The sequence below is a fragment of the Onychomys torridus genome, chromosome 16, assembly GCF_903995425.1.
Source record: "Onychomys torridus chromosome 16, mOncTor1.1, whole genome shotgun sequence".
In the NCBI taxonomy this organism is placed as follows: Eukaryota; Metazoa; Chordata; class Mammalia; order Rodentia; family Cricetidae; genus Onychomys; species Onychomys torridus.
Window position 1 is genome coordinate 64236385 of NC_050458.1, and position 17861 is coordinate 64254245.

At 54.8% G+C, this 17861-nt stretch overlaps 1 protein-coding gene across 1 annotated transcript; it reads right to left on the reverse strand.

The window, feature by feature from the left end:
- Window positions 1-5180: 5180 nt before the first annotated feature.
- On the reverse strand, window positions 5181-17136 carry Nckap5l (NCK associated protein 5 like). The gene is given in 12 exon segments (XM_036207628.1): window positions 5181-6070; window positions 6331-6473; window positions 6559-6867; window positions 7125-7206; window positions 7378-7540; window positions 8902-10040; window positions 10042-11523; window positions 12476-12592; window positions 16100-16219; window positions 16853-16891; window positions 16977-17045; window positions 17092-17136. Coding segments are annotated over 12 exon segments (3918 nt in total). The 3' UTR covers window positions 5181-5860.
- Between the last annotated feature and the right edge of the window lie 725 nt (window positions 17137-17861).

Genomic DNA, 17861 nt, shown 5'->3' on the forward strand with positions numbered 1-17861 from the left:
AATCCAGATGTTATGGCAAATTAGCTCATCAAACATGAGGGAGATGTAGATTAAAGCAGGCATGAAATATGGCTAGTATGTATGTATAAGTGTGTGAATGTATGTGTACATATATGTAGGTATTGATAACACTGAGTGCTCTTGAAAGTGTGGAGCAGCAGGCCCCCTCTGAATCACTGGTGAAGGGAGGGGGGTGCAGCCTCTTATAAAATCAAACACAAATTAGACCTTAAACTCAGACCCTCTCTACTATGAGGCTGATTGGTGTATTGTCTGATAGGCTAAGAGGCCACTTAGATTGGTGTATTGCTCTTGCAGAGGACCTGAGTTCTGCCCCAGCACCTATGCCACCCAGCCGCTCACAACCCAGCTCCAGGGGGACTTTTTTTTAAGGCGCTTACATTAACTGTTCAACCCAGCAATTGTAATGCTGGGGTATCCTAGAGAAAAATAAACTATGTTCTCATAAAAGCTGTACCCCATACCTGTGTGTGTGTGTGTGTGTGTGTGTGTGTGTGCGCGCGCACGCATGCCACAGTTCTCCCATCCGGTAGAGCTGGAGTTACAGGCATCTGTGCTGGAAATCAAAATCCTCTGCAAGAACAGTGTGTTTTTTTACTGCTGTGTCTGTCTCTCCAGCTACTTAGTTTCATTTTTGAGACAAGGTCTCATATGGTCCAGGCTGGCCTCAAACTCACTGTGTATTTAAGGATGGCTTTGAACTTCTGACATTCCTGCCTCTGTCTCCCAAGTTCTAGAATTACAGGTGCTTGCCACTGCATCTCGTTTTATGCAGAGATGGGAACTGAACCCTAGGCAAGCGTTCTACCAAATGAAAAGTTCTAATAACCTAGAACCCTAGGACTGGCAACAATTCAGTTACACACACGCACACAGTTTCTCTGTGTAATTTTGGTGCCTGTCCTGGAGTTTGCTCTGTAGACCAGGCTGGCCTCGAACTCACAGAGATCCACTTGTTTCTGCCTCCCGAGTGCTGGGATTAAAGGCGTGCACCACTGCCGCCCGGCTATTCTTCCCTTTTTGACTGAATAAACAAACCATACATCCTCGGTATGGAAATTAATAATGGCAGATGCAACAGCAGACGCATCGGATGGCATCTTACTGTCTCCAGAAAGCTGAGGACCTGAGTGGAGGGGAAGCAGAGGGACAGAGCCTCAGGAATCTCAGAGTGTACTAAGCCTTTGAAGCCTGTCTAGAAAGTCCTCTCAGAGCCCTCCCCCTGCCTAACTTGGCAGCTGTGTTGGTGCCCTCCGTCACACGCTGGTCCACAGTGCCGCTCACATTCAGCGCCCACCCGAGGGCTGCCCAGGGCTTCTCACCTGCTGGGTGCCCAGGGAGAGGGCCTGTTACAGACGCAACGGGACTGGATAAAAAAAGAAGGGACCAAAGGCCAGGTATGGTGTGGAAGTTCACCTGCAGTGTCCCGACCTCACAAGGGTTTGCCTTGCCAGCCCCATCTACAGTGGGACTGGCTGTAGGAAATGTGTCTCCCGTGACGCAGGCTGGTGGAGAGAACTGGCAGGGAGAGTTCCAGCCCTGTGAAGATGGGCGGGGACGGGTTTCTATGCACGTTCTCCGGGCTTGGTCCGAGTCGGAGAACGCACTGTAGTTCCGCGTTTACCCACACGGTGGCAGTGCAGCCCCGCAAACCACGAAGCTGCCTCCCTTGCACCATCTACTGGCAACATTTTCTCAATTGCTAAGAAAGGATTTTTTTTTTATTGTTGCTTAGAGAATGGAAGCGTGGTACAGTGGCTATACTTTCAGGCCTGCAGAGGCCACAGCACGGGCAAGAAGATTGTTATGAATTCATGGCCAGCCTGGGCTACATAGTGAGACCTTGTCTTCAAAAAAAGAAAAAAGAAGAAAGATAAATAAATTCAGTCCAAGGAACTCTCCTACCTTAGAGAAACACCCCATACCTGACACTCTCAGGCTACCTGCTTGACTTCCACTAGGCAAGGACCAAAATTTAATTTCTTTTGTGTGTGTGTGTGTGTTTTGGTTTTTTTTCTGGAGCTGAGGACCGAGGGCCTTGCGCTTGCTAGGCAAGTGCTCTACCACTGAGCTAAATCCCCAACCCCTGAAATTTAATTTCTTGATGGCATTCCCACCATAAGACCCTAGCTGCCTTCTCCCTGGCCACGCCATCAACCACTTCACTTTGAAACCTCTGGATTTTCTCTGTCAGTTTGCAACTCTGCCTCATTTCAGCGGCAGACTTAGAACACAACCACATCCCCCAGGTTCACCACCCGACACTCACTCCTTGCCCATACTTTGCTTGCTTTATGAGCCCGGCCCAAGTTTAATTCTCCTCCTTCATTTTTCAACATTAGGGATCAAACCCAGGGCGTTGTTGCTAAGCAGGTGTCCTACCGCTGAGGGACAACCCCAGTGTATATGTATTTAAGACGAAGTCACTTCTCCTGCTTCAAATTTCAGGTTAGTTCCCTTCTGTTGTCTTCTTATTTTGTTTTTTGAAACCATTTTTCTCATATATATTGTGTATGTGAGGGGGTTCCATGTGAGTGTAGGTGCCTGGAGAGGCTAGAGATATCAGATCCCTCTGGATCTGGAGTTATAGGTGGTTGTGAGCCATCTACTGTGGGTACCAACGTTGGTCTTCTGGAAGAGCCCCGTTCAGTCTTCTCCACTGACCCATCTTTCGGACCCCAGGCAGAGTCTTGCTTTGGCTTTGTAGTTCAGGCTAGCTTGGAACTCTTTTTGTTTTGTTTTGTTTTGTTTTTGTGCAGTACACTCAGAGGCAGAAGAAGGTACAGGAACCCCTGGGTCTAGAGTTCAACAGGTGTGCGAGGCCATGTGGCTGCTGGGGAATCTAACCACTAAGCCATCTCTCCAGCCTCTACAATTTAAAATTTTTATGTGTGTGTTTGCATGCATGTACATGCACCATGTTCATACCTGGAGCTGATGGTGATCAGAAGGGGGTGTCAGGTCCCTGGAACTGGAATTACGGATGGTTGTGAACCACTGTATGGGCGCTGGGAATTGAACCTAGGTCCTCTGTAAGAGTAGCCAGTGTTCTTAACTGCTGAGCCATTGCTCCAGCTGCTTCAGTGAGTTTCTGTTATGGTGGGGATTGAAATCAGGGCCTCCTGCATGCTAGGAAAGCATTCCACCAACTGAACCACATCCACAGACTGCACTTTTAAAAGTTCTACCATGTTTTGCTTACTTTTATTTATTTATTTATTTATTTATTTATTTATTTATTTATTTATTTATTTATTGGATAGCCTCTGACTCAGGGATTCACCTACCTCTGCCTCCCTGGAACTGGTGTTAGACATGGTTATATTTATTCATTCATTCATTTATTTGTTTATTTATTTATTTATTTTCTGTTTATTTATTTATTTATTTCTGTTTTTTGAGACAGAGTGTCTCTGTGTGGTTTGGGTGCCTGTCCTGGATCTCGCTCTGTAGACCAGGCTGGCCTGGAACTCACAGAGTGCTGGGATTAAAGGCGTGCGCCACTGCCACCCGGCTAGAGATGGTTATTAACCAGCCGAAATTTGCATGTCTTTAATAATTAGAAGGTTTAAAGAAAGTTTGGCTCCTAAAATCATAGACTTGCCCACAAATACTTACCATGAATTTGTGTCTTTAAGAGATTATACATGACAGGGGTGGTGGCGTATGCCTTTAATCTCAGCACTGGGAGGCAGAGGCAGGCGGATCTCTGTGAGTTCAAGGCCAGCCTGGGCTACTGAGTTCCAGGAAAGGCACAAAGCTACACAGAGAAAACCTGCCTCAAAAAAAAAAAAAAAAAAAAAGAGAGAGAGAGAGAGATTATACACTTGTAGCCAGGCGGTGGTGGCCCTTTGTTCTTGAGTTAGGGGCGAGGTCACAGCAATTTACAAGCAAGTCATACACTGAGGTACCTAATGTTCTGCCTCGGCCAGGAACTGGGGTCCCTGGAGTACCGATAAACACACCCCTCCCCCAAACTGTTCCCGTCGGAACTGGGTTCTGCTGGGGATGGGTATAGTATGGCTGTGGGCTGAGGCTGTTACAACAGCCAACAGAGGATCACACAGGAGAACCATGGCGGGCAAGGCTGCCTGCAGGAACCGTCATGGCCCATGCAGCCTATCTTGCCCTGGGACATTTCTCCAGTCAACTCACACTGGCCCAGGGACCCAGGTGGCACCTGGTATTTTCAGATTCCCAAGAACAGAGCCCAGGAGCACACCGACCAGGCCCTGGTGAGAATGTGGATGGACCCTTTTGTCTTAGCTGTGAAGTCACAGAAATGAGACTCAACCTACCATGCTGAACTCCTTTCCAGAAAGGAATGGCCTCTTGAAGGCCAGGGCAGTTCTAACAGGAAATGATGTAATGCATCGGTCTTAAGCCAACAACAGGCCAAGAGGCATGCCCGGAGGCCGCAGACTTCCTTCAGCCCACCTAGGAAGAGGCAGGGACATGAAGGCTGGTAAACTTACAGGACAACTGTTATCAGACCCTGTTCTGGCTCCTGTTCATCAATGATGACATCAACTATGGATAGAAGGTTGAGGCCAGATGTGGATGGGCTGCCAACATTACAGGGAAAATAGCCGATGGGACCACCGGGCCTAGCACAATCTCATACACAGATGGGAAAACCGAGGTGTGCAGTGTTTCTGTTGTTAAAATAGCAGCTTTAGTGATAAAGACCCCGGGCTTCTGGTCTAGTGCTCCGCAGCCGTAGGGGGATGGGTGGATGGGGAGTCGGTGTGTGGAGTGTGAGAGCATTCCTACCAGGCTCCTCCCATCTCTGCCGAGGTAGTCAGTGACTGCTCCCTCTGCACGCAAAACCTGGCAGGCTGCTCTTGACCTGGCCTGTCCCCCACCTGGCACACACAGGGACTTGAGTGCGTGATCACAGTCCTCTTCCCCATCTCTCTCCAAGGCTGCCCAGCCTTGTGGCCCACCTGGCCCTGTCGGGGCAGCCTCCAAGCTCAGATCTACGCAGAGCGTCTTTCACAAACCTGTAAGTCACCTCCCAGAGGACTAGCCAGATCCTTTAGGGGAAGGGCAGGCACACAGCCTCCTAAGAGCATCTGGGGTGCTCTTCCTACCCACCTGTCCACCTCAGGGGCTTATTTATATAGAAGCTAGCACAAAGGGAGATGTCACACAGCAGCCATGGTGGGGAGAGGCCTCCACGTTTTATTAGGGATACCGTAGCAGAGGCTGGAAGCAGAGCAGCCGCTTTTTAACAACAGATAAATTAACCGCTGTGCGGGTCGGGCATGGGGGCTGGCCAGACGCTTTTATTTTTATATATATATATATATTATATATATATATAAAAACTAAGATGAAGACAGACAAACAGACCCCAAAGATGTGGGGAAGGGAAGCAGCACCATTCAGATAGCTGGAGGGCCAGGGCAGAAAGAGAAGGCAACTTGTCCCCCTCACCCCCAAACTCCACAAGCCTGGGGCTTCCAAAATTGGCCCCATGGGGGCTCTGGGGCAGGGTTGCAGCCAGGTTGGGCAGAGATGGCGGGCAGGAAGCCCAGCACCACAGATGGCTCCGCCTGGTAGGAGCTGGAACAAAGCAGCCTGGGGCCCCCGGTCCCTCAGAGAAGAGCCTGACTCTGGACGAGTCAAGGGACCAGGGGTGAGGTCTCTCCCTGAGCTGAGCATGGGTGTCTCATCCACAGCAGCAGTGGGGTATGCCAGTGACCCCTGTCACCTTCTTATCCATCTTCTCCTTGGTCCCTTCAGATCGAGCCTCACTGGCTCCGAGGCATGGAGCATGAAAGCAGGCCCAGTCTGGGCTCCCTAGCTCCAGAGGAACTGTAGTGGGTGCGGCCCCTCAGCCCTGACTCCCACAGGATGACAGTGAGTCATAGAGTGAGTCACTTAGAGACTCTGAGGTCTCCAGCCCGGGGGCTCCCCCACTGGCCACTCTGCCTTCCTCGCCCATGTCCGACGTGCTGGGGGTACGACTGCCCCCAAATGCTGGGCCCTGAGGCGTAGATGTGCGGCTGGGCTCCAGGCTCTGCTTCCGGTCCACGGGCAGGGCCTAGAGAAGAAGGACTTCTGAGAGATGCCTTCTATGCACCTGGCCTGCTGGGGGGATCCACAGAGGCAGACTGGTGTTCTTAGTATGCACAGCCCTTCCAAGGTTCTGGGGAGCAATGGAGGCCCTCTCCTAAAATGGGCCAGCGGGCAGGTCTCCCTTCGCCTCCTTCTGGCTGTGCAGGTTGGGAGCACACCTTACCGGGGACATCTGTCTCCCTGTCACTCCCTCCCGACCTCTTTTCCTCCCTTCTGTAAGCTTACCATGGGGGTCCTAGGCAGTCCCTCCAGTTGTCGGGGTGGGCACAGGAAGGGGTCACTGGAGCTGCCAGCTGCTCTGGTGTTGGGGAAGGTCCAGTTCTTGGCCAGCTGGACAGGTGGGGGAGGGCCTGGGTCTTCACAGGGATCTGCCCAAGAGAAAGGGAAAAGTGGACGCATCTGTCCAGCTCGAAGGACCCTCCTGGGGACGTCCTCCTGCCTTCTGGGACTCACCATCAGGACAGGTCTGATGGTTCCGGTGGCCTGGAGGAGCAGCGAGCAGTCCAGGAAAGACCGGCATGCTGGGGTGCCGCCCACTCACCAGCAGCTCTTCAATGCCTGGCACCTCCCGCTCCAGGGTGTGGGCACGTCGAGGGACTTTGGTGAGGGCTGGAGGCCGAGCTGGGGGTCCCCCGGGCGGGGGCTCCAGGCGCAGTGACTTGGTCTTGGGGAGGTTCTTGCTGGGGGTTCCACTGCTGCCGTGATCTGGGGGTGGGAAGGTCCCAATGCCACTGTCCAAGGTTCGAGTCAAGGAGCCACAGGCTGTGAAGAGGGCACACAGAAGAATGAGGCTCAGGTTCAGTCCTTTGCTCTCTCCCAGCTTCAGGCCACCCCACTTCCTGGCTTAAAAGGCTCATCTCAAAGAACTCACCCCCACCCCTGCAACTCTCTCTCAGCTTGACACAGGTTCCCCGAAAGGGTAGCCACTGAAATCTCCATGCCCAAGAGTCAGGGCTGGGCACCAAGATGCCACTCAGGATCTGGCACTGATGGGTTAAGCGGGAAGGGACCCTGCTGACCTGTAAAATGTGTGGTAGAAACTGGCTCGGCCAGGCTGTCCTCTGAGGGCATCTCTTCCCGCCTCCCTGGCTCACTGCTGGGCTGTGTGGGTACAGGAGATCTGAGTGTCTGGTCCAGTGACTCCCCCAAGTCCCCACAATGGCTCTAGGGGTATGGGAGGCCAGGTGGTAGGCACTATGTAGACTAGCAGCTTCCAGGTGCCTGGGAAGGATAGAGCCAGGCCCTCAACTCAGCCCCTGCTTAAGAACTCACCTTTCCAGAAGGTTTTCCGCAGCCCTGAAGTGGGCCTACCAGGCCATTCCGGGGCCCACAGGCAGGCCAGGGACTCTTGGGGTCAGTAGACACTGGCTGGAAATCCCCATATTCAGACTTGGGCTCCCGCCAGCTCTTGGGGGGCAGCTCTTTGCCATCCACCCTAGGGGCAACAGCACAGTGAACGTGAGGGGAGTTGGTGCCTAGCAATGCTAAGGTCCAGTTAGCCAGAGTCTCCTAAGGTTTTAGGTGTTAAAATGTACCAATCCTAATGAGGTATTAAGATGGAAAAGCTGGCCAGGTGGCGGCACAAGTGCTTAACAGGCAGGTGGTTCTCTGTGAGTTCAAGGCCAGCCTGATCTACAGAGCGACAAGACAGCCAGGGCTACACAGAGAAACCCTGTTTCAAATCCCCCCACCAAAAAGATGGAAATGCTGTCAGGCATGGTGGTGCACGCCTTTAATTCTAGCACTAGACAGAGGCAGGTGGAGCTCTGAATTTGAGGCCAGTCTGGTCTACACAGGGAGTTTGAGGACAGCCTATATATTGAGACCTTGTTTCAAACAAACAAACAAGCAAACAAAGATGAAAATGCTTCCAGAGGTAGGACCTTTCAGGAAGTGACTAGGATCAGATATCGTCATTAGCGCTCAGACCCCCATGACTGGCAGCTTTCAGAGGGACAAACCGACAGAGCCATACATGCACACTCCCTATCTTGTTCCATGACACTTTGGGATACCACAGGACTCTGGAAGCAGAAGGTAATCACCAGATATGATCCATGGATCTCTAGAATCATGGTCCAAAATGAAACTATGTTCATCGGTGCTGGCCCTACCGAGGTACTCCCTGCTGGCCAGCCTGGGAGAGAGACATATGGGTGACCCGCCTCCTGAAGCTTATGATGGGCAGGGAAAAGGTGGTAGATGGGAGCCCACCTTCACCCCGAGGCACGGTGTTGTAGCTCAGTGGCAGACCAGTTCACACATGGGACTACATACCACAAGTCCGGCCTGCTGCCCTGGGATTTCTGAGAACATGGTAGCCCAAATGGAATGCCCTTGGCAGGGCCTGAGTTCTTCAGCCCTTTAACCCAACTGGCCTAGACAGTAAACACTGTAAGTGGGTCCCCTTCCCTAAACCACAACTTCCTTAGTGGCAGGAGGCAAAGGGATTCCTCTCACCCGCTCCCTGAGGTAGACTTCCATCAATCTGGTTAGGAAGAACATTTAATGAATTATACTTAGTGTATGCAGGCACCTGAGAGGCTGCAGGGGGTAGGGTGGGGGCAGGAATCAGGGAGGTAGCGTGTCAAAAGAGCTAGTCTTTCTGTGTCCAACGCCAGCCAGCGAGGACAGGGGCGTAAACCCCATTCTTCTCAATCCTAACCCTCCTTCTCGGTCAGGTCACCAGCTCACAGAGGCTTCTGTGGCACTGTATTCCCCTTGACCTCTGGGAAGCCCAAACTGGCAGGGTAGCCCCAGCCCACTGAGTATCTACCAACTGGGCCAGGCCCTCACCTGTTCAGCAGCTGTTGCATGAAGGTGTCTGCACCCTGGTACATGCCGGCCAGCTGGCCTTGCACCTGCCCCAGACCTGAGCTGGGCACTGTGGCTGGGCCCCCCGGCCGTGGCCGGGCCCTGCTGCTCAGGTAGGCCTTCTCCTCCTCCAGTGCCCGGCGCAGGTCTTCTGCCTTTGCCATCAGCTTGGAGATGTTGAGGCTCTCGGCCTCCAGCTTCCGGGCATCCGTCTTGACTTCTTTCCGGAGCGGGGAGCCTCCGCCGGCCCCTTCCTTGTTCTTGGCAGCCTCTGCGCGGCGGTTCAGAGCCGGCAGCTTGCTCTTTTTAAGGCCAAACCAGCTGGCAATGCTGCTGGTGTTGCGGTGCTTGGCTTCGGAGCCTGGTGTCCGTTCCTGACCTTGGAGTCGCAAGACATTCTCCTCAATGCCCTTCATCACCTTCTCCTCGATGGCCGAGTGTGGGGCTGGCCCTTCTGAGCCCTGGCCTGGATCGACAGGGCCGTGTCCTGGGGATGTAGGCTGGCCAGGTGTGCTATCACAATCTGCCCAAGGTGGGCCCTTCCCTTTGTCAGGCTTGGAGGGCTCCTTGGTGACCAAGGGTGCTACAGGTCGGGGTGCCACCTTGGTGGGTGACTTGGAGGGCAGTTTTGTGGGGCTGCCGTGAGGGCTCTTGGGCTTGCTCAGGCTAGGGGCTGGGGTTGGCACTTTTACAGGCGTGCGGGGCATCTGGGGATACAGAGCCCCTGCCAGCCGGCTCTTGGCCAGCTCCACTTTGGTGAGACAGCTCCTTGGAGAGATAGGCTCCAGGTCCACTCGAGCCCCCATGGAGTGGGACGAGTAGACTCGGGCCCCGGGGTCTGTCGGTCCTGGGTCCTGCTGCTTCAGGCTGCTTGTGCCTAAGGCCACAGGTCCCCTCAGGACGCCCTTAGCTTCTGGCTGTTCAAGAAGCCTCGCGGTGGGAGGCGTGTCTCCAGTACTGTCCCCTGACCGTCCTAGTCCCCTGGCCTTCTCAGTGCCAGGCCGGGCTGGCACTCCATTCTTTTCTGGACCTAGAGGCCCCTCGGAGCCTGTCTTCAGTTTTCCAAGGGCTGCCAATCTGTCCCGCAGAGGTGTGTGGCTAGGGTCACCAGGTCGCCGCCCCTGATCCCTGGCCAGGCTTCTTGGACGAGCCGCCTGGAGTCCTGCGGCTGGGATGGGGAGACTCGGGGCCTGCCTTGTCCAGACTCTTGTCCTGGGGGCTTCCGTAGGGGCAGGATTCTGAGAGGTCAGGGCTAGGGGCCCCGGGGCTCCTGAGGACCTCAGGGGCCTGGGGTACCTCCAGAGTCAGTTGTGAGTAGGGGGGCACCTGCAGTGGGGATGGAGGAGGCTCTGGGGATGACGCGCTGAAGGTGCTCCGGGAAAGACCCAGGACGTTGTCGAAGCAGGGAGCCGCTACTGGCCCTGGGGACAGTGTAGTGGCCACGGCCGACTGGGAGGGTCTGAGCTGCGCAGAGTCTGGGACGGCAGAGCAGGGTGAAGGGCTGCTGGGCAGGCCCTGTGTCCCATCTGGGGACAGCTCTCCTCCACCCAGACCCCTGCGGGCCAGCAGCGGAGAGGGGCTGCCGTCTGAGCCACTGTTGCGACAGGGGATTCGAGAACTCCGGGGGAGGTGGGGGCTGAGTTGGGGGCCTCCTGGGCTGGGGACCTTCTCTGAGGCTGGAGGCAGCTTGAGAAACTTGAGACCTCTGGCTGGAGAGGGAAGAAGGGGTCCCTGGGCTTCCCCGGGAGAAGGGGGCCCAAGCTGGAGCTTGCTTTTCACCTGAGATGAAGAGTGAGGACGGCCAGGCCGGGGGCCCAGCGGGGGGGCATCCCCTGCACCCATGAACATGCTGAGGAAGGGAAGGGGCCCCTGGCCCTCTGAGGTAGCACCAAATCCCAGCCTGCTGGCCTCGGGGGTACCCCCACCCCAAGCTGACTTTGGGAGGCCTTTGGACTTGGACAGCTGTGGGGGTCCTGGATCTGGTGAGGATGGCTTCCCAGCACCTGGGTGGTCGCCATTGAGAGGGCCTGCAGCCCCAGCCAGGAAAGCCTGGAGATAAGTCTCCGTGTCTTCGAGGAGTCGGCCCAGGTTCACCTGCTTGTGGGCCAGGGCACCTAGCAGGCTGTCGGGGCTGGGTGCCTCATTGGGGTCACCTGCTTCGTCGGAAGAGGAGGAGGAGCTACTGCCTGGAGCGCAGTGTGGGCTAGAGCTGGGGCCCTGGGCTGGTGGGGGTGCCCTGCTGGGGGCCCAGGGTTGCAGGATGCCTCCTTCTTCCCCGGAGCCCCCCAAGAGTCGCTCCCAGTGCAGCAGTGCCCCGAGGCTCCCAGGGCCGAGCAGCAGATAGGGTGCCCAGGGTGAGGGCTCAGGCTGGGGTGGGCCACAGAGCTCACCATTGATGGGCTCTGGGGAGCTGGGGCCCTGGCCTGGGGGCCGCCAGGGGGTGGCAGGTGAGCATAGGAGCAAAGGGTCAGTCTCCTCCAAAGCTCGCAGCACCTCTAAAATCTGAGCTTTCTTCCGCAGAAATGGGGACAGAGCATCCAGCACTGGGGGTGGAGTGGCTGGGGGGCCTGGGTCTCCTGGCCGCAACTGCTGTTCCCAACACACCTGAGGGGAGAGAAGGCATGAGGAGAGACTGTGTAGCAGCTGGCCTGTAAGGCCCAGACCTTAAGATAAACATAAGAGAGTATCCTGGGAACAACCTTGTCTGGCTAGTCTGTCCCATGAAGGAGTACACAGCTCTTGGGATACAGCGGCTCAGCTTCCTCAAGGATGGCTGAGTCCTGCTTAGCACAGCTGATGTACCTCACACTCGGAGTAGACTGGTTACCCCATGTCCAGCCTCCGTCCCACTGCTCTTTCCATCGCCAGACCTGACCTGCTACCGTTCTGAGCTCTGTTTTGTTTGTTCCAGGATGGAGGGAGGCCTGCCTGTTTTTCTGGCTCCAGAAAGAAGAGATGTTCAGGAGGAGGGTGTATCATAGCCAAGACCTAAGTCACTCAGAGCAGGCAAGCCTGGGCCTTTCCCAGTCAACCGGCCAGCAGAAGCGAGGACTCTATGCAAAGCCTTCTCCGGGACCCAGTCCTTTCTTGTTCTGGTACAGTGGTTAACTACACGTATTCTGGAGGCAGAGTGGATCAAGGCCAGGTCCACCTCATTTACACGACCTTCAGCAAGTCATCTGACCCCTAAGTTTTGGGGTGTCAGTTGTGAAATGAGATAGTAATTACGCTTAGCCCCATAAAAGAGAAGAGCCCCAAGGTGTCCTGCATAGTTAGTACCGGGCAGAGAAGGGGTCTGTGAGCCTGCAAACGTGAGCTCTGTGACCCCTGCCGCTGCATGACTTCATACGTTTGCCTGCAGGCCATGGCTGGGGGAGGGGCGGGCCTGTTTTTCTTGGTCTGAGGCTGACAGCTGAGGGCTCATACTTCCAGCCTGGACAGGAGTCTGTGCACAGGAAACAGCCCTTCCCCTCAGACTTGTTAAGAGCCTGCAGCGGAGCCTCTAGGCAGTCAGAAACAAAGCTCAACCCCCCCCACTCCCCACCCCTGCTCCTACCTCTCTCTGCCCAGCACTGTGTCCTAAAGGCAGCGAGGTGGCTGGTTCCTCAGCAGCGTTCAGGGACGGGGAGGCTGGTGGTGGTTCCGATGGTGTCTGGAGTGGGGTGAGCGGGATCTGCAGAGAGTCACACAGCTGTTATCGACTCCTCACAGAGCCAGGCACTCCGACCCACCGTGGCCCTCCAGCCATGTCTCCTGACCCACAGTACGGCTCTTCTGCCAGTGCGGTAAGCCTAAAGCAGGAGAGCCGAAGACAGGACGGGCCCAGGTGGCACGGAAGTGGACTGGCACGGTGGATTTGGGTTGGGAGAGATGTCCTGGGCCCAGAGGACCGCCGCAGGTCTAACCCAGTGTGCCTACCTTGGCTCCAACACTACTTTGCTTCCACTTATAAAGGAAACTGCCATGAAGGCCCCTTCCTGTTCTGACCACCTAGGATCTGAGAACACAGGGATGGAAGGGCTGAAGACATCCAAGGCAGGACCGGTAAGATGGCTCAGTGGGCAGAGTGCAATGCAAACACAAGGTGCAGGACTCAGATCCCCAGCATTCATATAAACGCCAGGTGGGCGTCAGAGTCTGTAATTCCAGCCCACAGAAGACAAAGGCGGGCTCCCTAGACTCGCAAAACCATCCAGCTCTGTGTTCAGGTGAGATCCCCTCCCTCAGTATAAGGAGGGGAAGAGCAACTGAGGAAGACACACCCACCTCTGGACTCTACGTGCAAGTGCACACACACACATGTGCCCATACACATGCATGCATACCACACATACATATACACACAAAAAGAAACAAACTGGAGCAGGCGAGCTGAGCTGGGGAGACAGATCAGTAGGTAAAGGGCTTGCTATGTGAGCATGAAGCCTAAATGTTTTGATCCCCAGTACCCACGTGTAAAAAAAGCCAGGCGCAGTGGCATGCCCTTGTTCGTCCCAGCTTGTCATTAGCAAAAGGCCAGTGAGACATCCTCTTCCTTTCTTGCGTCCCTCCAGGACAAGGTGGACAGCGTCTGACACCCAAGGCTGACACTCCCCCCTTCCCCCCCTTCCCTCTCTCTCTCTCTCTCTCTCTCTCTCTCTCTCTCTCTCTCACACACACACACACACACACACACACACACACACACACAGACGAAAAGGCAGAAGCCATCATTCTGTGTCCCCCAGCGGTCTCATGTGAAATGTCTAACAAGGAGGGTGCAGTCCTGGGCTTCCTACTTGACTCTTGCTTGGTGGTTGAGAATTTGAGTTCCCCTGGCATGTTGAATGGGAATGACTCAGCTTGAACCCTTCCCACACCCTCATCCCTCACAGCCTTCACACCCTTGCAGCACCTGGGCCTTGCTTTTGGCCGTGTGCAGCCCAGATCTTCCTGCTTCTGGCCTGGACAGTGCTTGGCATTCCAATGAGTCTCCCCGACCCCATTCAGTGGCTTTTTAGTCTTGCACAAGGGAGCTAACACATCCTTTTCCTAAAGCACTTTCCTGCTACAGAGCCTCTTTCCTGGCCGTTCCTGGCTGCTGCCCCCTCTAGGTCTCCTCCCCTCTAGCCTGCGGATTCAAGACAGCAGCTCCAGCTTTTGTTACTCACCATCTCCACGTCCAGCCAAGCTGACACGTGCCACCCTCTAGTGTTCTCTCTATGGGGATTCCTTCTCTACAGTGTCGATAGATTCATTCCCCTTCCCACCTACACAGGCCCAATGTCATTTCCTTACAGGAACCGTGTGTGTGTGTGTGTGTGTGTGTGTGTGTGTGTGTGCGCGCGCGCACGTGCCTGCACACATGCATGTCAGTGCTGTCCCTCAGGAGCCATCTGCCTTGTTTTGTGAGATAGGGTCCATCACTGGGCCTGGGCCTCAATGAGTAGTCCAGCTGGCTAGTGAGTCCTAGAGACCTTCCTGTCGCCAACTCCCCGGAGCTTGAACTGTCAGTGCATAGCATCACATCCAGCCTTTTACACGGGGTGCTGGGGATTAAACCCAGCCCTAACATGTAATAATAGCACTGAAGAAGTCATCTCCCCAGGTCCCTAGCCCTGCTCTGAGGGCCAGTTGTCCCCATCCTGGGATGAGTAGTACTGCCACACTTGTCTCTGTAGCACGGCTGTGCGCGGACATGCCTCTGTGGTCTCGGCCTTCCAGGGCCACACCCACCCTGCACAGGCTCTAACACCCACGGGGCCCTGAGGTCAGGTCACTTCCTCGGGCTTCGGCAAAGGCCTGGCTCACAGAGAAGCTTAACTAGTGTCTGCTCGACGGGGCTTTCACCCTGGCAAAGCGCACCCTGGGAATCACATCAATAACACAAAACTGCTGCCATTTACTGACTCTCTGTGAACCACGCACTCTATATTATCTCATTTAATCCTTGCAGCAACATGTAATGTGAGCATTTTTATGCCCATTTATAAGGGGGAAACCTATAGTTTACCCAGTTTGATACTTTGCCCGAGGTCACACTTAGCTAAGAAGCAGTTCAGTTAGAAACCCAACCCTGGTTTCTTTGAGGTAAAGGTCTGTAATTTTCCACTGCACCATGGTAACCCAGACTAGAGGGATCTAGGGGACAAACCCTAGTGGCCCCAGTGCTCTCTGCTCCGTTAGCAGTCACAGACATGGGGGAGCCTGCTGAGGGCTAGGCCTCGGGGTTCCGGGGACGACCCTGCAGTGCACACCAGCAGGGCAGGAACAACTGTGGACTCTGCCCTGCTGACCGGGGACCAGCTTGGAATGGGATGCCAGGCTGGATTATTCAGAGACAAGTTCAGACAGTCGTGCTCAGCCCCTCCCTGCTAAAGGGCTCCTTTTCTTGTGGGGGATGTGGGGGGGAGGGCTGGTTGCCCCTCAGAAGCAACCTGCTGCTCCCCTCGAAGACTTCTAGACCGTTCTTGATCTTCTCTGTCTCGCCCTATCCTCACGGTTCCTGACAGGAATGGCACCAGTGACAGCTGAACCCAGGACCCATCCCCAGAGCCGCCCACTGTTCCCAGGGCAGCGGAAACCAGTGCCAGTGAAGGTGTGAGCCAGAGGCCAGTATGTGCAGCGCATGCATCCAGTGCCCAGGGTGATGAGCCCTTCTTGTCCTCTCTGTGACACGAAGCTATGGGTTGCTCGTGCTTAGCCCTGCCCAGTCCCTGGCTAGGAAGAAGCCACGTCAGTGGCCACAGGGGCCTCCGGGAGCTGGAAATAACTGACTTGTAGTCTCCACCCAACTCCCCACACAGCGCTGGAGCAAATTCGAATTTTCTCTGTCAATAAGAAGGGTACACTGGGAGGGAGGGCCATCCTTATCATCTCGGTACTTGGGTAGCTGAGGCAGGAGAACTGCCTCAAGTTTAAGGTCTGCCAGGGCTACAGAGTGAGACCCTGTCCAACAACAACAAAGGATGCTGTCCAGCTGTGGGGGAGAACCTGGAAATGGGGAGACAGCCTGAGGGGGGTCAGTGAGTCTCCTCAGCTAAGGTCCGGGCCTGCCGGTCTGGTGGGTCTCCCTGCATGGCCACAGCCCCTGCTGAGGACACCTCACACCCTGCTCCTCTGAGGTGAACAGAACCGAGTGCTGGTGCCAACAGGGCCGCAGAAGCGGACTCTGGGGAGAAAGGAGAAGCATTCTGCCCACCTGAGGGAGGGAGCTGGCTGTGAGCTGCAGCTTCTGCTGCAGGAGTGAGCTCAGCATCTGGTTCTGTCGCTCCAGGTCGAACACCCTCTTCTTCAGCTTGATACACTCCTCCCGCAGGTCCTGTGCGCCCAGGAGGTACAGGAAGCAGAGGTGGGGAGGCAGGAGGGAACGGTGAAATGAGCAGACCACCCCCAGCCAGCTGCATTCACAGCGGCAGCCCTGGGGACACATGCCCTAGGCTGACTACTAATGGGCCAGGAAGGCCAGTGTCTGTCACCATTCTGGAGCTGCTTCCTTCCTCTAGAAATCATGTCAAAAAAAAAGGCCACATAAGACACGGGAGACCCCCAAGTCATGTGGCTCATGTCACAGCAGGAGACATGTCAAGGCCACTTAGCCTCGTAGGTCAGTGATGGAGGCCATCACAACCTAGAGAAGTCAGCTGGGCTCAGGGTAAGGAAGGCGCTGGGTCCAGAGTTCCCACAGTTCCGAGACTGGATCTGGCCTTACCTTACCCCCTTGCCTTCTGGTAGAGAAAAATGGGCCTCAGAGACAGTGGGGGTGTGGGGGAGGAAGAGGAGGGAGGGCCAAAGGCAAGCTCCTCCTAGATGCCTCCTAGCTCTCTCCTCTAGTCTCTGGCGAAGTCTTAACTGAGCAGGCCTCTGGAGTCCCAGGATAGGGGCCCCTGACCACATCCTGGGTCCATCTCGGGCGGTTGGGTAGGAGCATGAGAAGCTTCCTGAATCCACTCACCTTCTGGTTCAGCAGTGCCTGCACCACGTGGTTGGCCACCTGGGGACAGACAGCCAAGGAGCTGAGCTGGCGCCATGCCCACCCATCCCATCCCCAGCACTGTCCGTTGGCACACCCCACAGACCTCGTCCAGACAGCGCTCGTAAGTCTCCCGCTGGTTCTCATTGGCCTGGGCGAGCGCCGAGTTCTCTGCCTACAGGGGTGAGGTGGAAAAGGGAAGTTTGGCTGCTCATTCTTACCTCACGTTGGGGAAAGGGATGGATGAGCTCTGCCTTGTCCGTCATCTCCTGGGCCCTATTCAGTAGTCTCTGTGACCACCACTTTCCCTGGAGCCATAAGTGTGGGGGTACTTTATTATTATTATTATTATTATTATTATTATTATTATTATTATTAGTCTTGCTAGGGATTACATCCAAGAACAAATGGAAAACCAGTCGCTGTGCGTGTGCAGTAAAGACACTGCAGATGACTCCCACCTTGCCGAGAGATCCCAGTTAGAGCCCCCTCCCTCCTGAAGTGAGCACACGCTGAGGCGCTGACTGCTAGCCCTCTCCCTGCATAGCCAGCTTGATCAGCAAGACTTAGCATCATGCAAACCCAAGTTAGGAAGATAGTCTCTAAAATGTTCCGGTTCCCTTCCAAATATCCAGGTCCTGAAAGGTGGGGCAAGACTTACAGAGCTGCCAAGACCGGTGACGACTGTCGTGTGGGATTCTGGGACAGCAGTAGGAAAGCTGGTGTGATGTGAATAAATCCTGTGATTTCATTTTCTAAAAATTGTTCTGCTAAAGAAAGCCATACAAGCGGTAACATGCTACTATATATTTTAAATATACAAACACATGCACATGCACAGAATGATATGAGAAGTTGGAAAGCTGAGAACAGTCCAAGATCAAAAAGACCCCCCTCAAGGAAATAACTGTTCTCCCACAGAATGGAGTGAAATATTTACAAACCATAGGTCCTAAGGGGTTTGTCTCTAGGACATGTAAACACTGATGTC